At 45.5% G+C, this 22,737-nt stretch overlaps 3 protein-coding genes across 3 annotated transcripts; 1 reads left to right on the top strand and 2 right to left on the bottom strand.

The window, feature by feature from the left end:
• F5J12DRAFT_728233 (uncharacterized protein) lies at positions 1-315 on the top strand (the record flags this gene model as incomplete). The annotated part of the gene is made up of 1 exon (XM_051741868.1): positions 1-315. The coding sequence occupies one exon, from the start codon at positions 1-3 to the stop codon at positions 313-315; it is 315 nt and encodes a 104-aa protein (XP_051594753.1).
• A 462-nt stretch (positions 316-777) lies between these two features.
• F5J12DRAFT_970605 (uncharacterized protein) lies at positions 778-1,290 on the bottom strand (the record flags this gene model as incomplete). The annotated part of the gene is made up of 2 exons (XM_051750080.1): positions 778-874; positions 950-1,290. 2 exons carry the CDS (start codon positions 1,285-1,287, stop codon positions 778-780), a joined length of 435 nt encoding a protein of 144 aa, XP_051594752.1.
• Positions 1,291-6,496: 5,206 nt separating this feature from the next.
• F5J12DRAFT_728251 (uncharacterized protein) lies at positions 6,497-6,797 on the bottom strand (the record flags this gene model as incomplete). Its single annotated transcript, XM_051741869.1, has 2 exons — positions 6,497-6,637; positions 6,705-6,797. Coding segments are annotated over 2 exons (234 nt in total), but the record flags the coding sequence as incomplete, so codon positions are not given.
• Between the last annotated feature and the right edge of the window lie 15,940 nt (positions 6,798-22,737).

The following is a 22,737-nucleotide window of genomic DNA, read 5'->3' as shown; positions in this document are numbered from 1 at the left end:
ATGCCCTATTGCTACATCAGCAATGACCTCAAAGAGTGTGCACTGCATTTGTGGAATTCCAGATGGGAGTTAGAAGATGTTTGTGTTGCTCTTGGTGTCTTGCCTCGCAGCTGCTATCACTGGCAGTCCATCATGGAAAGGGACAGCACTGTAGAACGACCACCTTCACCACTGAGGGGACATGCTCGGACAATAACTAGGGTGGTGCTCAATGCAATGGAAGACCTTTTTATGGAGGATTCTGACCTATTTCTTGACAAAATTTCTACCTGCATCAGGAAATTAACACTTTTACTATTTTTGACCTTTTTGTGACTTTTTTTGACTTTTGTGTGACTTTTGTGACTATTTGTGACTTTTTGGGAAGGAACCTACTATCTGTACTTTTTTTTTTGACCATATACAGCATTTTGAAGAATGAAAAGAGAACAGAATCTATTGAGACAACTAAGTGATGATATATCTAAGCCAAGAAGACTAGAAAATGTCTGAAAATTCAGAGATATTGAGCCATTGGTGTGATGCACACTGTCTGAGAGAAAAATCACAATATCTCTTTGGAACCTCCATCAATTTGAATGTATGTGGTATCGACTGAAAGCTATGAATTAGGTGGTTTGAACAAGACCAAAATCAGCAAGAAAAGTGCAGCCATGCCTGCAGGACATGGGTAATGATAGTAGATTCCTTCCCAAAAAGTCACATTAGTCACAAAAAGTCAAAAATAGTAAAGTGTTATTTTCCTGATGGAGGTATGAGAGGTATAATGTTGGCAAGCTAGTCAATCCCAGCTTCAAATATCATCATGGCAATATGAGGACTACATTTTTCAATCATCCTGAAGTTTCCGGAAAGCAGGTTAAAGAAAGTGAGCCTAAATCACTTTCACACATGGAAATCCACTACAGTTATCCCAATCCCCAAGCTCTCCACTTTGGACACTACATACCTCACAATAGCAACATCCTGTAACCCAATGCCTACTGATTTGAACACTGTCACGTCACTTTTCCTCATTTGAATCTCTCCCAGCCTGTCTTGACAATCCCATTCCTCTACCAACTGCCCAGTCTCAATCATATCTCCAGCACTTAGACTGGCAGCAATGAGCTCTCTGGCTTCAATCACACATGCTTCAATTGAATCAACAATGATCATCTCTGCCCAGCTAATGAGACCACAGTCTACTTCAACCATGCCTGGCTTGAAGCTCCCCATGAGATTTAGGTGTGTTCCAGGTGATACCCACTCAGAGGGGAAAAGTGGTTGGGTGGATGATGTTGCCATGCAGATCACATTCACATGACCTATGGCACTTCAGATGTTGGTTGTATCATCCAATGCAAGTCACTTGAGTGAGATGAAAGGGTGAGATTGATGCAATACAGACAACAAGTTCTCCAAACATGCATTTGTTGAACAATTGACAATGGTGCATCACTTGAGAGACAGAAATGCGCAGATATGAAGATCTATGTGGGCCTCAATCTGTTTCCCAGTGCTGAAAGCAACCAACAAGCTAGGCAGTTCAGAGAGGAGTAAGCATGTTGTGAGGACAGATCCTATTAGGTGCCTGAGTGTTGCTAGAAGTTTAGAAGATGCATATATGAGATGAGTCCATACCAGTAGCAGTCCTCAAGGCTGTCAGTGCACCTGCATTGATGATCACCTCCATGCACTGTGAGTCAAAGTGTGGTTCAGTGGTGAAAACCAACCAAAACCAACACAAAAGACAACAAAAGTGAGTGGTGGTGTGCCTATGCAGTACCTAGATGGTAGAACCTGTTCTTTGGGAGGGTTTCTGTGAGCTACAACACTCAAAGATGAGTGCTGAGGGTTGGGGGTGCTCCTGACAAAGAGGGAGCAAGAATGCGATAGAAAGCGATAGGGTAGACTGCTGTCAGCCTACAGAAGGATGGATGGTGACTTAATTCAATGTCCTAAGCTGTACTGAGCTCAGGGAGGGCTTGGAGTGAAGCTGATTGATGATAAATGATGATAAGCGAAGTAGATGATAGCTAGACCCTTAATAAAGTCTCAACTATCGAAGCTGATGAATGATGTACTGAGAGACAATAAATTGCGAGCAAGAGGGGCTCTCTGATGTCTTTTTTTTTTTTTTTGCTACCTAAGTACAGTGACTTATATACAGTACAGGGGTGTTGCCTATGGAAAACAAGGTGTAAACACTTGGTAAGCGATTGGTAACTGATGAGTAAGGAATGTAAGCGATGGGTAATCATCTTGGAAAGCATTGGTAAGCATTGGTAAGGATAAGTAAGCCAAAAAGCGAAGAACCAGTAAGCAAAGTCAAAAGATTGGTAAGTATTGGCAATAGGTGAGTCAAAGAAAGTCAGAATGTCAAAGTATGAGTCAAGCAACATCAGGAACTGGGAAAGTGCACTGGAATCACATCAGGGGGAGGCTGTGCATGTCACATCTTGAAGAGATTGCTTCTAGGCCAAAGTGGGATGACAGAGAGGCAGCGCTGATCTGATGCCAATATAGTACATCCAAAAGTGGACAGGGTGAGTCAGATGTCAACAGGAGTCAAGCTTTTGGGGGTCTGTGGGGTGACAGGAGCATAGGGGATTGCAACTTTCCCCCCCAAAGCATCCTCTCAGTGAAGCAAATAAAAACTTCATGAACGAGGCTCTGTTGGAAGAGAGGATGAAGGGGGAGCATCTTCTGCTGTATCTTGCAACAAGGAGGCAAGATGTGCTTCATACTCATCATGGATGTGATCAGGGAGAGTGGAGAACAGTAGATTATACTGTAGCTGTCACAATTTTGGAAGAATGATGGATGAGACTGGTATGAAGACGTTGCAGGGGGCAGGGAGGAAGGATCCATATGCTTCTTGGACTGGAGAGACTGAAACAACCACATAAGACCTTTCCAAGCGAATGACAGACCTGAGGCGACCAAAGAACGTCCTCCTGGAGGTCATACTGACAAAAAGAACATGCTGTCCAAGCTGGATGGGCTGAGAGGGGGCAGATGAAGGTGGGATGTACCAGGATGCTTCAGGATGGAAGCTGGTAGGAACTCCTGGTAGATATATGTAGCCATGGTCCCTAGCAAAGGGGACAAGCGAAATGACTGATGTGGAGGCAGCCATATCAGAAGAATTAGCAAAATGAGCATCTTTTGGAGGGAGTGCTGTAGAAATGTGTGGAGTGTGCAAATCCTTTCCAATCCTGGAAGGTAGGATCACGTGGCTGAGCACTACAAGCGAGTGTGGGAACGGTATCAGTGTCTGCAGAATTGGTGGAGATACGTTGAAAACCGGAATGCCATACATGGGCGCTTAAGAATTTTACTGGTGCTTAACTCGCCTCCTCCTTTTTCTTTGGCACTGACAACTTGTTCTTGTGCGAGGGATGACTGCCGACATTGCTGGCTGTCCTTCTTCACATGAGGGCTATGGTCTTCACCTCCATTCATCAGCTACATCCATGTCCACCTCACCAAACACCTTTGGTGTGTGACAGCACCCAGATTCCTCATCCAGGAGAATGGTCGAAGTGGTGTCACACACCAAAGGTGTTTGGTGAGGTGGACATGGATACAGCTGATGAATGGAGATGAAGACCATAGCCCTCATGCGAAGAAGGACAGCCAGAAATGTTAGCAGTCATCCCTCACACAAGAATGAGTCATCAGTGCCAAAGAAAAAGAAAGGGAGCAAGTTAAGTGCTGGTTAAAATTCCTAAGCACCCATGTATGGCATTGCAGTTTTTGACATATCTCTGCTGTTTCTGCAGATACCGGGATCATTCCCACACTCACTTGTAGTGCTCAGCCACATGATCCTACCTTCCAAAATTGGAAAGGATTTGCACACTCCACACATTTCTACAGCACTCCCTCCAAAAGATGCTCATTTCACTAATTCTTCCGATATGGCTGCCTCCACATCAATCATTTCGCTTGTCCCCTTTGCTAGGGACCATGGCTACATATATCTACCAGGAGTTCCTACCAGCTTCTGTCCTGAAGCATCCTGGTACATCCCACCCTCATCTCCCCCCTCTCAGCCCATCCAGCTTGGATAGTGTGTTCTTTTTGTCAGTATGACCTCTAGGATGGCATTCTTTGGTTGCCTCAGGTCTGCCATTCACTTGGAAAGGTCTTATGTGGTTGTTTCAGTCTCTCCAGTCCAAGAAGCATATGGATCCTTCCTCCCTGCTCCCTGCAATGTTGCTCCCTGCAATGTCTTCATACCAGTCTCATCCATCATTCTTCCAAGATTGCAACAGCTACAGTATAATCTACTGTTCTCCACTCTCCCTGATCACATCCATGACAAGTATGATGCACATCTTGCCTCCTTGTTGCAAGATACAGCAGAAGACACTCCCCCTTCATCCTCTCTTCCAACAGAGCCTCATTCATGAAGTTTATATTTGCTTCACTGAGAGGATGGTTTGGGGGGGAAAGTTGCAATCCCCTATGCTCCTTTCACCCCAAAGACCCCCATAGCTTGACCCCTGTTGACATCTGACTCACCCTGTCCACTTTTGGATGTACTATATTGGCATCAGATCAGTGCTGCCTCTCTGTCATCCCACCTTGGCCTAGAAGCAATCCCATCAAGATGTGACATGCACAGCCTCCCCCTAATGTCATTCCAGTGTGCTTTCCCAGTTCCTGACATTACTTGGCTCATACTTTGACATTCTGACTGTCTTTGACTCACCTATTGCCAATACTTACCAATCTTTTGACTTTGCTTACTGGTTCTTTGCCCTTTGGCTTGCTTATCCTTACCAATGCTTACCAATGCTTTCCAAGACGATTACCCATCACTTACATTCCTTACTCATCAGTTACCAATCACTTACCAAGTGTTTGCATCTTGTTTTCCATAGGCAACACCCCTGTACTGTATATAAATCACTGTACTTAGATAGCAAAAAAAAAGGAGAAGACATCAGAGAGCCCCTCTTGCTTGCATTTTATCATCACTCAGTAATTCATTCAGCAGCTTCAATAGTTGAGACTTTATTAAGGGCCTAACTATTGTCTACTTTGCTTATCCTTGTTTATCATCATATACTTCACTCCAAGCCCTCCCTGAGCTCAGTGCAGCTTAGGACATTGAATTAAGTCACCATCCATCCTTCTGTAGGCTGACAGCAGTCTACCCTATCGCTTTCTATCGCATTCTTGCTCCCTCTTTGTCAGGAGCACCCCCAACCCTCAGCACTCATCTTTGAGTGTTGTAGCTCACAAAAACCCACCCAAATCAAAGGTTCTACCATCTAGGTACTGCATAGGCACACCACCACTCACTCTTTTTGTCTTTTGTGTTGGTTTTGATTGGTTTTCACCACTGAACCACACTTTGACTCACAGTGGGCAAACCACACTTATCATTGGCAGATGTAGGCACAGAAACAACTTTGATTGCAGTTCTGATGTCTTCAATCCATGAAGGCATAAACAGAGCTATGTGATGGGACATGGTAATGCTTTCCCTTTGCAGTAATGCATAGTGCATAGTGTGATCCTGATGAGAGGCAACAAAATACAGAAGCCATGAGGGCCTCAAGCTCTGCAGATGGCAAGGCAGCAGTGATTGTGTTCACATCCTGAGCAGAGAGTACAAGAAGCAACATCATGGGGTGCAATCAAAGTTGCCAGCTATCCCTAGTGGATGCCTTCCATGTACTATCTGCTGCAAGTGCCAGCATGATGCAGGAGACAATCATGATCAAAAAGAATTTGCAGGCTGGCCAAGGCTGTGCTGTGGGTTTCGACCTTCCACTGTCATTTCATGTGACATGCCAATGTGGACAACACAGTAAGACAACTATTACTGGTGATTCCATGTTTGTGCCATAAATATAATGGATGCAAGTCATGCCATGTCTCTCACTTTTTGCAGGATGGTGGTACTCAGGAGTGGCTTCCTGTTTACAGCTAACTACAGAGCAATAGACCTGATTTGAGCAAAATTCATATAAGTGCTTTTGTCTAGTTGTGGAGCCAGGTGGCATGAGCCAAACAATGTTGGTCAGTCATGTGAACACAGGTTGCCAAAATTGGCTACTGCATGCACATCCTATGTGTGCCATAGCCTGTCTCAACCCTCAGGTGACCTGTGGCCCTCTAGTAGGCCCAGCATATCAACCAGTTCACTGTGTAGTGGTGAGTCCTCATTGTTCTGACCAGATGCTCAGTGTTGTCACTACTCCAGTGAGATAGCAATGGCTACTGCCCTTTTTCTGGGCTGGATTGACAACACTGAAAGTTTGTGCCAGTATCACATCTACTCAAAGTCATTGCCCTCACAGCAACAACTTACATACACTGCCTCAGTGTGACCCAATTACAAGCAGATTTGTCCACCAAAACCAGTTGCAATGGGTGAAAGTTTTCAGCAACAAAGAGCTGGTATTCATTACACATGCATTCACTGCATTCAAGTGCAATCCTTGACACCTAGAGCCAGTGAACAATGTGTGACACAACTGGTGTATGGATGCACCTATTTTTGTGGGAAGCCATGCCTCCAAAGTGTATGCTTGATTGTGGATTCAGAGACACACACACCCCTTGCTTGTTCACAGTGATACTGGAGCTCACTGAGATACATATTGGGTGTATGGTCAATGCATGAGAGAAGATACTGCTTGTAGTCAGAAAATCTATGCTGCAGCATGTTTTCTACATGTACACTATATCTTACAGCTTACCTGGACATCATGTGCTGTCAGTGAATGAGGGTGCCCACTGCCACTACATGGCTTCTTCATAACCAAGCCTGTAAGTTGAAATAGCTGGAAGACTCAGTTAACTGTTCTGTGGCTTGTACCAGTAGCTTGTGCTATTTCTCATGAGCTCACCTGTGCTGATATTGTAACCCACTGTTGCTTGACAACTTCTGGTATGTGTCAATGATTGCCTGGAATCAGAATCCTGTTGTAGCTGCAGCTGCACAGTGAGGCTGCCAGGCACTTTCCAGGCACCACACCCACCTGCAGTAGCCAATTTTGACAACCCATGTTCACATGACTGACTGACATTGTTTAGCTCACATCACTTAGCTCCACAACTAAACAAAAGTGCTTATATGAATTTTGCTCAAATCTGGTCTATTGTTCTGTAGTTAGCTGTATCATAGGATCTTCCCAACATGCCAAGCAGTTCCACAGTTATTTGCATTTTTATGGGAAGGTCCAGGTCTTGTCACTGTATCTCCCATGTTGCTATGCTGTTTCTCTTGCTTGTTGGTTCATTTGTTCTCCTTGCTTGTCCCTCACTGGGAATGCCTCATTCATCCAATTCTGTGCAGTTGTTACAGAGATATGTCCATTTTTGTGTTTTGAGTGCTGTGTGACACTTTTGTGCATACCCATACCTCATGACTGGGCAGTCAAATCACTGCAGTTTCCTTTTCTCTGCACTTGTCTAGGTGTTGCTGGCCATCTCCCAGTGTCTTGTGCTGATCTCCCCAACCATTGTGTTCAGGTGACTCTCCTCTCCCCACCTTTGAGGGCTTGAGATCATATCTCATGCATTTCTCTGCCATTCCTCCTGCTTTTTGGGCAGTTTGTCTTGAAGGTAGGCAGAGATGAGGGACCTAGGAAGGAGACTCAGGCTTCAGTTAGAAGAAGTCTATTCACTGTTAACCTAGGAAGGAGACTACAGTAGTAATTCAGTAAGGTAGCTATTAATTAATAAAAACAGAGCTGTTACCTCAGGCTTCAGTCAGAAGAAGTCTGAGGTACACCTGAAGGAAAAAAAAAACATCCTAAGTGCGAAGATTTATTATGTAAGCTTGTACAATGTAAGCAAAAGTCAAGTGAAAAGGTCAACACTTCAACACACCCTGTCAGCATAACAAGTCTTAGAAAATAATGCCCATACCAGAAGAGAAATGTTCGTGCTTCTCATGTGATAGCCCCTTGGTGAGGACATCAGCTACCTGCTCATTTGTAGACACATACTGGACTGCCAACTCTCCACTCTCCACCTTTTTGTGAATAAAATGATGACAGATTGCTATGTGCTTGGTGTGATCATGAAACATGACATTGGCTGTCAGTGCTATTGCAGATTGATTGTCAACTAGGAGGGGAGTTGGTTGCATGATCTCAACTGCATCTAGTTCACAGAGTAAGGTGTGAATCCAAAGAAGTTCCTTTCCAGCTGCTGAACCTGCCATGTACTTGGCTCCTGTGCTCAACAGAGGTCTGCTTCTTCAAAAACCAGCTCACAGCTCCACCAGACAGGGTAAAAACATAGCCTGAGACTGAGCAACAGCCATTTACATCTGCAGCCCAGTCCACATCAGCATAACCAATGAGGGAGCCACTAGGGTCCCTTGTGTACTGTAGACATGCACATGCAGTTTTGCAGAGGTACCAATAGACTTGCTTCAGCACAGACCAATGTTGGTCTCCAGGTGTAGCTGCATGCCTGCTAAGCACACCTACAGCAAAGGTTGGGTCAGGTCATGTCACCAACATGGCATACATTAGTGTGCCAAGTGCTGATTGATATGACTGAAGATTGCATCCAGGGGCATCAAGTTTTTCAAGTTTTAGGTTTTGCTCAATGGGCATAGACACTGTCTGGCCATCTTGCATGCCTATGCATTTGAGAACCAACTCTACATAATGATGTTGGGAGAGTTCTTTGGTTCCCTTGTTGTGATCTCATATAATCTCCATCCCAAGTATCCAACAAGCTTCTCCCAAGTCTGAGAGATCATACTCAGCTGACAGCTGGGTTTTTAGGTGTTTGATGGCCTCATGACTCTTTGATAGAATTAATTTGTCACCAATGTACACAGCTATGATGATTAAGACACCATCTTCAACCTTGAAGAACAGACTATGGTCTGCATTGCTGTGCATGAATCCATGTGACTTGAAGACTTCTTGAAGTCTTGCATACCAAGATTTTGGAGCCTGTTTGAGTCCATAGAGTGCATGATAAAGGCACCAAATGATGTCACTAGAGTCTCAAAAGCCTGGAGGGGGATGAAGATAAATTTCTTCCTCAAGTTTGCCATTCAAAAAGGCAGACTTCACATCCATCTGGTAAACTTCAAGATTGTACTTAGTGGTGAGGGCAAGTAGGATTCTTATTGTAGAGAACTTGGCTATGGGTGCAAATGTCTCTGTGTAGCCAATACCATGCACCTGCATGAATCCTTTTGTGATGAACTGTGCCTTGTATTTATCAATTTTGCCTGTCAGTCCCTGTTTTATTTGTAGACCTATTTTGAGTCAATGATCTTTCAATCAGATGGCCAAGGGACCTCTTCATATAATCCTATATTTCTAAATGTCTTGAGTTCATTGGCCATGGCTGCATACCAGTGATCAGTGTCAGGATGCCACATTGCATCTGCAAAGGTTGCTGGTTTGTGATCACATGACATGTTTACTTGGTAAGCATTGTCATGTTGCTGTTTGCCATGAGGCCTATCACTGCCTTCACTTGCCATATCCACACTTTCTGGTGCTCTCTTGCCACTCTCACCACCTTTGTCCCTTCCCACAGCATCCCCCACCACAGGTAGTGTCTGTCATTCATAGGCATTGACAAAATAATGTTGATCATCATCTTTTACAGGCATTTTTCAAATTCAAGATGATCTTCTGACACCTGGAGGTGGAATTGGGAGCAGGTATGATCCTGGAGGTGGTTGTGGTAACCCAGGGCATTGACCAGGCATAGGTGTTGCCTGGCACCTTTGTTCCAAGGTGTGTTTGTCCCTGTCATTCACATGGTTTGACTCACTAATGCCTTTCTCATTCTAGACTTAAACTCCAGGCTCAGGCATTGAAACATCCTGATTGTTTGTGATCACTTCATCACAGTTAGTAGCTGTAGTGTTGTTTAGGTCCCCCCAGTCATGTACTAGGTTATTTCCCCCTTCTGTGGCTGCATCCAAGCTGTCAGAGCCATTACTTTCCTCTGTAGGTTGGTACTTTTGCCCTTGAGTGTTCTGATCACTGATAGCAAGTGCTACAGGCTTCATTTCCTTGGCTACAATGTCAATCTGGACTTGGGCCTTGTCTGTCCCATCTCCCTCATCAAAAATGACATTGTGTCTCCATGATCCAACCTGAAGTCTTGTGTACACAGGTGTACACCTTCTTGTTCTCCAAGTAGCCTAGGAACTGACATTTGGGGGACTTAACTCCCAGCTTTTGCCACTTTTCCTCAGGTATGTGGGCATGTGCTGTGCATCCAAAGACCAGTAGATGAGAGATTACTGGTTTATTTCCTGTGTATGCTTTGTAGGGGTAAGGTTTTGCTTGAGTGCCCTTGTAGGCAGGCAATTTATTATGTGCACTGCATGGAGGATTGCATCTCCCCAGTGCTTGTTGGGTAGGCCAGCATCACTTAGCATAGCACACATGGATTCTACAATGGTGCAGTTCATGCACTCTGCTAGAGTTCAATTCTCCCTTTGCTGATGGCTTGGATTGTTCTGCTGTTGCCAATGATCACTGGTTGTGAGGGGACTAGTTTTCTGAATGTCATGAACCATGACTACTGGCAGCACATGTGTGCAGAGGCCCCAGAGTCTACAACCCACTCTGATGCACTAGTTTCTGGGCATGTGTGAGCTACAAATAGATGAAGAGGGCCCTCCTATTCTTCTGCCATGGCTGCAATCTTGGCTGTCAGTTCTGACCTCTCCTTTGACTTGTCCTTATCCCCATGTGAGGTACTTTGGGATGGAGGTTTAGCTGCTTCATCTGCTTTCTTTTTGTAGCATTTGTCCTCTGTGTGTCCCATCTTGCTACATGGTGCATAGGCACACTTCTTCTCTTTCTTCTTCTTGTCTGCCATTTTTGACTCCTTGCCTTTGTTCATCTTTGCAGCAAGAGCAGAATGTAATTTCAAAGTTTGTTGTGACTTTTCTTTGACAAGAACTTGGGAAATGACTGTCTTAGGCATTATCTTGTCATTTAATGGCATTAGGATTGTGCAGAGGGTATAGTATGATGGCAGAAGTGAGTCCTCAAGTGGTTGGCCAAGTGAGGTGAGAATGTGGGCCTTCTGATGCATTGCATTCAGCTGTGTTTCTATTAGTTGGTCATCTGCAAGTGTTCCTTGGAACAACTTGCCAATGAGGCAGGCAATAGTCTGCTTGCCTTTTCCTTCATATCTCTCACCAAGTTGCTTCCATGTCTCAGTAGCAGTTTTCACATACAGTACTCCACTAAGGGGTTCATCCTTGAGCATGAGTGTGATTTGCACACATGCTTCCTGGTCCTTGAGGAGCCATTCCTCATACTTGTCAGGATGAGTTTTCTGGTCTGGAGGTTTTACCTCCATGTCTGTACTGGCAACAATGGTCCAGAGGCCTCAAACTGTTAAGACTTTTCACATTCAGAATTTCCACATTTGACAGTTTGAACCATCATCTGCAAGTGGAGCTATGTCATAGAGTCAACTCAAGCCTTGTGAGATTCTCATAGAAGTAGAGGCTGATGTATTCACACTTGTGGATGAGCCTAGATCCCAAGACATTGATGCTGAAGGTCCAGATGAGATGTCTTTTGTATACTTGTGGTACCACTTGGTTTGAGTTTGCTACTGTAAGGTTAGAGCTGCTCAGGGCTCATAACCTCTTGAAGGTAGGCTGAGACAAGGGACCTAGGAAGGAGACTACAGTAGTAAGTCAGTAAGGTAGCTATTGATTAATAAAACAGAACTGTTACCTCAGGCTTCAGTTAGAAGAAGTCTGAGGTGAAGGAAAAACAAACATACTAAGTGCGAAGATTTATTATGTAAGCTTGTACAATGTAAGCAAAAGTCAAGTAAAAAGGTCAACACTTCAACAGTTCATCCCCCTCACTTGACCCTTCCTGGGGATTCCTTGGTCATCCAGTTCCATGCAGCCATTGTTGAGATATGCCTGCTTTGTATTCAGAGGGTGGTGAGGCAGCCTTGAGTATAGCTCTGGATTGGGTGGTCTAAATGATGTGGTTCATTTTTTTCCATGTACATACAGTGAGGGACAAAAGTGTTGCAATGTTTGTGAGGTGTGACTTGCTGCTGATGTAGCTCAGGCTATTCTACACAGATAATCATGATACCTATACCATTGGAACAGGGTGACTCTAAGCTTTCCAGAGCACTAAGGTTCAGTCCAAAAAAATCAATACATGCTGAGATACACCCTATTCTTTCCAAAAAGTGCATTGCAATGCTTTTGTCCCTGACTGGTGAAATAGTGAAAAGTGACCTTTTGATGGGATTGAGGGCATGAAGGATGGGAAAATTGATTACATAATAAACCACATGATCTTCCAGATGATTTGTCAGCATGTAAACAATGACAAACATTGGACTTGTACCATTAACCCTCTTTTATCACAACTCATGAAATCATCTCTCTAGCTCACATGGTCATTTTCTCAAGGAATGCTTATCAAATACTGGTGGCCACCACAGTGTCATCAGTATAACATGCTCTCAGAACCATCAGTCCCTTAAAAAACCTGCTGTCAGTCATTCCCTGGACTGTTTCCCCCCCCCCATGCCTGATGTGTTCTGGGACTAATCAGTACTTGGAAGGCTGAAAATGTTATGGAGGTCAATCTGGCACTTTAGAACATGATGGACACACCAGTCCCCTCTCAACCAATGCATTTCTGGCACAGGAACACTGGCATGGAAGTTATTCAGGGCTGGATGGAAGCACAGGATTCTGCTCCATGGCAGTTCAGTAGCATATCCTTCTGATGACACCCAGGGGTAAAGAGGATTTTGTTTTGCCCTAACTTCCATACCACTGTCCCTGTGCCAGAAATGCATTGGTTGAGAGGGGGTTAGTTTGTCTATCATGTTCCAAAGTGCCAGATTGACCTCCATAACATTTTCAGCCTTCCAAGTACTGATTAGTCCCAGAACACATCAGGCATGGGGGGGGGAAACAGTCCAGGGAATGACTGACAGCAGGTTTTTTAAGGGACTGATGGTTCTGAGAGCATGTTATACTGATGGCACTGTGGTGGCCACCAGTATTTGATAAGCATTCCCTGAGAAAATGACCATGTGAGCTAGAGAGATGATTTCATGAGTTGTGATAAAAGAGGGAGGGTTAATGGTACAAGTCCAATGTTTGTCATTGTTTACATGCTGACAAATCATCTGGAAGATCATGTGGTTTATTATGTAATCAATTTTCCCATCCTTCATGCCCTCAATCCCATCAAAAGGTCACTTTTCACTAATTCACCAGTCAGGGACAAAAGCATTGCAATGCACTTTTTGGAAAGAATAGGGTGTATCTCAGCATGTATTGCTTTTTTTGACTGAACCTTAGTTCTCCAGAAAGCTTAGAGTCACCCCTTTCCAATGGTATATGTATCATGATTATTTGCACAGAATAGCCCAAGCTACATTGGCAGCAAGTCACACCTCACAAACATTGCAATGCTTTTGTCCCTCACTGTTTAAGCCCCCCCTGTACTTAGCTACAAGTCAATCAGGTCAGTAACAAACCAAGTCAGTCATCTCAGAAGTAACCCATCATTGACAGTTGAGGCTCCATGAAGGGGTCTATCTGTCATCATTCAACTTCTGTGGTATCTGAGGCTCCATCAAGGGCCTATGTTCATTGTCTGCAGTCTCATCCTTGCTTAGTCATCATCCCTGCTTAGTCATTCTTCTGCTCCTGCATAACTCAATGTTGACTTGCACCAGGAGTCCTTTCTGCTGAATACCTTCACTCCATTCAGCATTGCCCTCTCAGTCATCATTCATTCATCTACTCCTGCATAACTCATCAACAACTTGCACTAGGAGCACTCCTCTTTGAAAAACACCCCACTTTAGATTTTTCTGCCCTCCAGATTCTGCAGAGGTACACTACCACTCACTCTTTATTTGTCCTTGGTGTTGGTTTTGGTTGGTTTCTACCACCTTTCTACACTTTGACTCACCATTACTAAATTGGTGGGCTTTGCTTGCCCCTGACCATAGTCCAAATATGTCCACTCCAAGTCACAAGAATCACCTTCCATTCTAAGCCTTTCATACATCTACATTATTGTTGTTCACACAATTAACTTTTGCACCCTTATGCTTATTGCATTTACAGTGTCTCACACTTATGTGTCTGTTGCTTATTACTTATGAAGAATGTAGCATTTACCCTGCCAGAGTGCTGCCCTTGTGGCACATGCCACACAAAAGAGATGTACAACCAATGTACCCATAGCACAGCCCACATGCATGATGATATAGTATACAGTGGCTCAAAAAAACTGTCTGCATGTTTGCATGTTTTACATTAGCTATGACTAAATCCAATAATCCCTAACCCTAGCCCTAAACCATGAGTGTATGAAATAAAGTACTTGCTCTTGGCTTTCTATTGGTCCATAAATCAAGTGATCTGCATAGGAATCGATAGAATAGCAGCCATTTGAAAGAGACATGTCATGCAGACAGTTTTTTGACTTGAAGTTTTGATTATATATATTGGCCCTGGCATGCTGTTATATTGTTACATACATCCATCAAGGGTTCTATTATGTTACCTTTATGTAATGAGTATGATCCAACATATATAAATGCCACCACCCTCTGCTCATTTTCTCATCATCACCATGAAGACAAAACATCATCTCTCTTGCCTCTCTTGGCCTGTCCACTAGGAAGATTGCCTCACAGACTGGTCTAGGGAAGTCTACAGTTTCACAGGTTCTTCAGGAAATCCAACCAGAGAGGTCTAGGCTTCATGGTGGTTGCCCTTCCAAGCTTTCCTCTGCCAACAAGGGAGCTATTGTTCAGCAAATCCTTACTGGCAAGGCCAAAAATGCTGTTCAAGCCACTCATTTCATCAACTCTATTGTTGATAGTCCTGTTTCTTCTCAGACAGTGAGAAATACCCTCAAAGAAGCCTCATTGAAGGCTGTGGTGAAGAAGAAAAAGCCAATGCTTTCTACTGGTCACAAGAAGAAGAGGTTAGCCTTTTCTCTTAAGTATCAGCATTGGACTGCAGAAGACTGGAAGAGAGTTATATGGTCAGATGAGACCAAAATCAACAGGATTGGGTCAGATGGACAAGAGTATGTGTGGAAAAAGAAGGGTGAAGGGCTTATTTCCAGAGAGGTCAAAGGTACAGTCAAGTTTGGAGGAGGTTCACTCATGGTTTGGGGATGTATAGAGTGGAATGGTGTTGGGGTCTTGAGCAAGGTTGAGGGAAGGATGGATGCTGAACAGTATGTGGCCATTTTGCAGGAAGGGTTGCCTCAAAGCATGGAGGAGTCTGGAATTCCAGAAGATGACATTATCTTTCAACAAGATAATGACCCCAAGCATACCTCTAGAAGAGCCCAAAAATGGTTTGAAGAGCAGGATATCAAATTTCTAGACTGGCCTGCACAATTTCCAGACCTCAACCCAATTGAACACACTTGGAATTACCTCAAAAGATCTCTCTCAGGTCATGAGAGTGCTCCTACAGGAGTTCATCAATTATGGGAAAGGGTGGTAGTGGAGTGGGGGAAGATTTCTGTGGAAGAGTGTCAAAAATGGATAGAAAGCATGCCTAGAAGGGTTGAAGCATTTATCAAGGCCAAAGGAGCCCATACCAAGTACTAGATAGTTGGATTTTTATAAAGTCAAAAAACTGTCCACATGACATGTCATATTCAAATGGTTGCTATTCTATCAATTCCTATCCAAATCACTTAATTCTTGGACCCATAGAAAGCCAAGAGTAAGAACATGCAAACATGTGGACAGTTTTTTGAGCCACTGTACATTACATGTTCACAATAGCAGTCAATCTCATGCCTACACAGTGCAATGGTGCTCAACTCTGATCACCAGTGGCATCTCATTTAAAGATTGCCACACATTGTCTTCTCTGCACCTTTCATGAGAGTTGATGGTACTGCACATATACAAAGCAACTTGTTCAAGGCTATAGTCTTTCTCATTTCTTGCACATTTGACCTGTTGTTGGATGATTCTCTCCAATGTCCAAATCCCATAGAAGTGGGAGAACCACAAATGTACATTGTTTAGTATGGAGACAGAGTCCATACTTTGTCCTTGGACAACATTCATCCACCCAGACAATTGTTCTGTGAGCACACTTTTTCCAACCCATGAGGGCCTTTCCACTCTGCTTCCAGACTCTTGCCAGCTAAATGTCTGCTTTCAGTATTCAATGGAATGCTAACCCATCCATGTCAAAAAATGTGAACTAGTGTCTTGCTGGAAGCTGCCTTTACCACTGTCTTCACATCTCTGGACTCACAACCTCACACCAGACCCATGCACTCCAGATCCTGCAAAGGTCTCCTCTGATAGCTTTTTAGGACATAGAGCATCTGGCACTGTACAAGACCTTTGTCTCCTGAAGTACATTTTCATATGTGAACCCAATACCTCTTGAGTTTCCATATGAAATTGCACTGCCCAACCTGCATGAGGTCATCCCAGACAAGGTTGAGTACATCAAGAATAACCATGAACCAAAAAATCCTAGCAGAAGCCTCATCCATGCCTTTTGACAACCACTTGCATAAATATGTATGTCTCCCCAAGTCATGAAACTACTGGAGGGAACTCATGGCATTGTATGAAACATGCTTCAATGATTGTCGGCCATTCATTGACTGTGGTGACACATTTGACACCCTGAATATCCACTCACAAAGATTAAGAGGCCCTTTAAAGGTGACAGCCACACCAAACCTTGCAGTCTGAGTTGGGAAATCTACTTTCTTGCCCTTCAAGCCAGGCATAGAAGATTGCCATCTACTGAAACTCAGAGTGACTGCTAAGAGCCCATAGATATCCCTGGTAGTCATATTTCTCTTACATTCCCCAACAGATCAGACCAATCAGGTGAGAAAGGACTCAGTCCTTGGTCTCTGAGGTATGGTGGCCACCAGTTTGGTGTCTGGGCAGGCCAACTCTGATGGATGAGCAATCTTGATCTGTAAGTGTATGAACTGCATGTTTCAGTCAGTCCTTGTGTCTCTCAGCCACCATGGGGCAAAGTTTTCTTGCACAGATCATTCTGCTTTGGCTTTGTATGGGAGGATTATTTTTGAACATGGATAAGAGTTACTACACAACACCTCATGACAGATCTGTCTTCACTGCCTGCCATGAACATGTGATCCAGTTAAGACAATCCTCAATATGCCTATCCCTTGCACACATCTGTAACCACCAGGAGGTGCATGGCCAAGCATCATACTCACATTCATAGTGAACAGGGCTGTTGCTGCTGGCAGGCACCTTGTTTACCACTCCAGCCCTATGATTGGCATCACTGGTGGAATATGCCATGTGGAGTTGATTTAGAGGCATATGCACAAATGTCAAAAAAAGCATCTCATTTTTGGGCTGGAGTGACCTTGTAAACAAGGTGATTACTTATGAAGAATGTAGCATGTCCCATGACAAAACTTCTCTTGTCATGTAACTCTGGATTCAACATCCAGATGTCTTAGTATTATTATACTTAGAAGTATTTAACCTTGCACCATACACTGGTCACCTCAGACATTGTCACTACTTGCATGCAACTGAGCATGAGTACATTTTACCCTTATGTCACCACACCTAACCATATATAGTTTATCTGCATATAAGTGAATATTATAGACGTTGTCACTACTCGCGCGCGAATGAGTTTATCTGCGTATAGATCTTTTACATACATCTTGGTACTAAAGCTAGTCGATCGGTCGTAACCGACACTACAACTCTGGATAGTTGTCCTTGGTTACCTCGAAGATTACATTGCCTTCCTCAAACGCCAACGAAGACCCATCCCGATTCGAGCCTCGCTTCATTGTCGCATGCACCCATCTCCCCTGCAAACCAAGAAAGAAACAACATAACAAAGATTGTCTATCAAGAGAAAGCCAGACTTGCTTACGGTGTAAGAGTTGGCCCCCAATCTGATGGCTCGCAATTTCGATCCTTTCTGAAGCATCAACGCCATAGCCTCCTCCGCACTAAAATCAACGGGTTGGTGGCAACTCGGATAGGTGTGGTCGCCATACAAGGTTCGTTCACGAAAATATCGACCGACTCGGCCACTTGAATTGACGGCTTCGTCTTCGGTCCAGTGTACATTCAGTTGCAACGACCGAAGGTTCTTCGCCGATTCCGCAACCTTTGCAATCACGTGCTGCACGATATCTCGTAAGCCCTATTCAAAGAAACCTGCATGAACATACCACATTTGGACTTGGACCAGAACACTCTAACTCTTCCAAGAGCGGGCAATCTCGAGATAAATACAGCAGGGCATCGGGAGTGATCTCAGCTGCAGCAACAGTGAACCGTTTCAAGGACTTGCCATGTAGTCGTATTAAGCGAATGATGAAGGGATGCGGGATGGCAATCTGACCCTGTACTGCGAACGACGCCAGAGAAAATGACTGCAAAGATTCTCCATGTGGTATCAATGAAGATATCCATCTCCACAATTGGTCCGGTCCAAGGACGTCCACCGAGCTCGCCTGAACAGTCAGACTCCGTAAGGATGGGAGCGGCACATGAGGTGAACGATATTTGCCACGCCCGTTGTAATCGGTGTCTAAGGCCGTCAGCTTTGGAAGACAAGCCATAATGGAAGGAATAGCAGCGCTCGGTACCCCTCTCACTCGCAAATCCCGCAGAAGAGGAAGCTGCAGGAACACAGATATCAAAACGGTGGGTGGCACGCCGGCACAGCGCTGCGTAGTTGTATGAGATGAGTAACGCGTGCACAGGTCAAGTGCTGAAGCGACACATACGCCAAGCTCTAAATGTGTTAGAGTGGGACCAAGTAACTCTGCCCAGCCTTGTAGTACCCGCGGTGGACCCCAATCCAGCGACCAAACTGACAACCGACGTATACCGCTCATTTTGTTGAGGAGTGCCCAAGCCCTATCCCCGATATCATACTGCGTATGCAGATTGAGCTCCTTCAACGGAAGGGTCATCAAAACTTCGAGGATGGGCATAAAGTTAACTTCCGCAGATTTGGAACGGTCCCACCAGGTCACTGAAACCAGGTTGGTACACAGGCGGAGCGCCGCAGTGATATCTCCCATGACATATGGGTTCTTCCGCACAGTATCCCCTATCAGACGCTGTCAGTCTGTTCCTCTAGTGTATGTAATTCATATACACGTAGAGGATACATACCCGTCTCCGTGACATGCCAGACGTACTGCGCGAGTTCCGGTCGTCGGAGAAGGGTTGCTGATGGATGTAGGACGTTCTATTGAACCCGGCGACACAGCCTACGTTTAGCTACTGTGCCAATACATACTAAGGGACGGGGACGTAAACGCACGCACCTTGTCTTTGATACCCGCATCGACCGTCCTGTATATCAACGGCGTTGCAGCATAATTGAACGACCTGCAGACGATAGCTGCCACAGTCAGATCTCGTCTGTCATCCAGTTGACTGAGAATGGGTTGAACGAGATCAACCGGTAGCTTTTCGAAAGGAAACATTAGTACTAGTGTTATTATGTGGAGCTGGGACGACGTCCGTGCAAAGTTCACAGTAATTGTACACGTGTACCACCAAGGCTACCAAGCAACAAATCCAACGATGCGGTTACCGGATGCCCGTGGCAGCAGTCCCCTCGCAGCCAATGAAGTACATAATGGCCGACCACTGCGAACCACCCGCCTCGCTGAATTTTGTTGTCTGCTCACACATGGAACCGACTACGGCGCAGCAAAACGCAATATTACAGTAGTGACGCGGATGATTAGATGGCAGTGGCCACTACATCTGCTGCCCCTGCTGCGCACACTCGGCTGCTGTGTCCCATCACCTCATTATAACTGAGCACGCAACAATCTCGAGGCCCATCCAGTAGTCTCGTCCTCGTAGCAAATGGCCCAGTCTGGCGATCACGTCTACCACGCATGCTCCAACCTCGAGAAAGGCTGTGAATGTCAGAACCAGCCTCTCCTCGAAGGAGAGCTGCCTGACTTTTCACACTACGCTCAACAACAACCACACTGGGAAGAGGAGTCGAACCGGCCAACGATAAAGAAGATCTTGGTGGCCTGCGGTAAAGGCCTGGTTCTAGGACTTGCCGTGTCCGGATTCGTCCACTCGTTCAGGTTCTTCCGCAGGCACACTCATCCTCATTTCGTACGTTGTCCGTCGTCCGCGGTCGAGAGTGTACTAACAGTGTCGTGTTGTCTGTCCAGCGACCTTCTTTCCCACCTGCGGAAGGCTTCGGTGCCCCCAAGGAACCCCCGCATCTGCAATGTGTCCATAGCCATAACTGGACGGACTACATCGATCAACCGACATGGAGCACCGAACCTTATGGAGCAGGGACCTCGTTTTCGCTTCCCGTTGACGCCGATTCGTTGTACCTACTTTCCCGGGGTATAAACCAGATCGGCAACTTGAAGATCACTCAATCCGATAAGGAGTCCGATTTGGTGGATGTTGATGTTCGGGTGGCATACAAATTCGAGGATGCCCTTCATCTTGCCTCTGTATGTCTTAGTGGGAGTGCGGAGAATAAATACGGCGTTAGCATTCTTGTGCGTAGATCTGGATCGTTTATCCTCAGTGCACTGACCAAAGTGATCTTCAGACTCCCCCGCACAGGAGGCATTGGTCTGGCAAGGAGCTCTTGCATTTCGACGTGGAACTCACTCTACCTGCTGCGAAAGAGGGCAGCAGTCTGAGCATAAAGAATTTGAGGACTCACCTCCCCACCTACTCCCAGAACATAGCAGACTTGTCAGAGACCGTCTCCTTCGGTAGAGTCTCCCTTGCGTCTGTTGATGGCCAAATCACCGTCGATGTGAGGCTTCTTGTATCACCGCGTAGTTTTAGGGTTTTGACTTCTAAACGTTATAGTCCGTCACCGCGGGCATGGGTTCGTTCGTGACGTCCAACGGTGCTATTTCTGGTCATTTCGAAGGGGAGTCCCTGAGGTTGGCGACCGTCAACGGCAACATCGATGCAACTGTGACCCTGCTTAACCGTGAAGAACGCACGCACCCTTCCCAGCTCACAATGCACACTACCAATGGGTATGCATATGTTCATTCTCCGTTCATCATAATACAATGAACACTGATCGGGCTTTTAGACATGTTGCCTCAGAAGTTGCCTTGATCACCGATGATGCGAGCGCTGGTGGGAACTTTGATGTTCGCGCATTCTCTACAAATGGTTTTGTCGACCTTGCATTTACTGAGTCTCCCGTGGGATCCGTCCTAAAGGCCGAGGCTGCGACGACAAATGGAGAGGTCAAAGTTGCCGTACCGAGCACATACGAGGGCGGCTACTCTGGTACTGCATTGGTAGGAAGAGTCTTTGTGATGGAGCAGGACTCCGTCGAAGATCCAGAAGGGAAGGGACGCCATAGGGAGATCATAAAGAACAGAGTGGGGAATAGAGTGGATGGGACTGTGTTCTGGGTCGAGAGCGACGGAAGCCATGCGGAGAACGAGAGTCTCGTGAGAGCTTCGACCACAATTTCCTCCGTCAAGCTCGTGATTTGATGGGCCCATTCATGTGTTTTTCTTTCTCTTCCGTCACTGCGTTTTTAGCCTGCGTGTATTCATACTACTCTTAAGTTAACAAATTTTACACGTTAACGTTGACCCATGTAATTAAATGCTCGCAGTGAGCGTGTTCAAACGTTTAACGTTCAGGGGTGCACCTCACTTTCTGCACAGCCACAGAAAACGCCGAACCCGACCAACTATATCGCGATCGTTGATCGCGTTTTAACACTTGACTTGCAACAACAGACCAACATGGTATGCACACCGTGCCAAAAAAGCACGACCTGTCTAAAACGAAAACTGATCGAAAGCGTTCCAGCTCCCACTATCGCTCTTGTCAGCTGCCCAAAATAAGCCCATGGTAAGTCTCCCTCCCTTCTCACTCACACCCCCGAATCCCCACCAACATGATACTACACGAAAGCTTGTTGAATTGAAAAACGGGGAGACGTTCAACGGCCACCTTGTCAACTGCGACAACTTCATGAACATCACTCTACGAGAAGTCTATCAGACGAGCGCAGATGGCGATCGGTTCTGGAAACTCAAAGAATGTTATATACGCGGAAGCACCGTGCGTGTCCTCTTCTTTTTTTTTTTTGTGATTCTCGAATCGAATATGAAGGTCACATGTGCACAGATAAAATACTTGCGTGTACCAGACACATTGTTGGATAGTGTGAAGGAGGAGCAGGCACGCGCACGTGAGGCAAGTCGGAGCGCCAGAGGGGCCGGCCCTGGTTCTAGAGGAGGTCCGTGTTTGTGTTTCCATGCGCTCCCGCGCATTTTAACGTTAACTGACCAACCTGCTCTTTCTCTCTTTCTCTTATCTCGCTATCTCGCTGGTTCCGCGCGGTTGGCACGCGGTTCGTGTTTGGTCCATCACGGAACTTTTCATCCATCCAGGTCGGGGAGGTCCGGCAAGAGGAGGTGCGTTGTTCATTCTCCACACCCTACTCCCCCATTTTTTTCTTCGTCACGTCTTAAACCGCACTTGTAGGTCGTGGTTCGGCGCGAGGCGCACCCGTACGCGGTGCAAGGGGACGAGGCAGGGGTTAAAAAACAACAACGACAATTGCGAAAGTTACCCCACCCAGTCACTGTTCACCCTCTCCCAACCCACCTCCTCCACCAACCACCTTTATTCACTCACCCGGTCACTCACTCACTCACTCAATCAATCAACCGATCATTCAATCACTAAAACGTATACACCCATCGCCCTCAC

Source organism: Pisolithus orientalis (assembly GCF_024613125.1).
Source record: "Pisolithus orientalis strain OTSU chromosome Unknown F5J12scaffold_76, whole genome shotgun sequence".
NCBI classification, from domain to species: Eukaryota; Fungi; Basidiomycota; class Agaricomycetes; order Boletales; family Pisolithaceae; genus Pisolithus; species Pisolithus orientalis.
The sequence above is the reverse complement of the archived record's forward strand: the minus strand, read 5'-3'. Positions and strand labels throughout refer to the sequence as shown.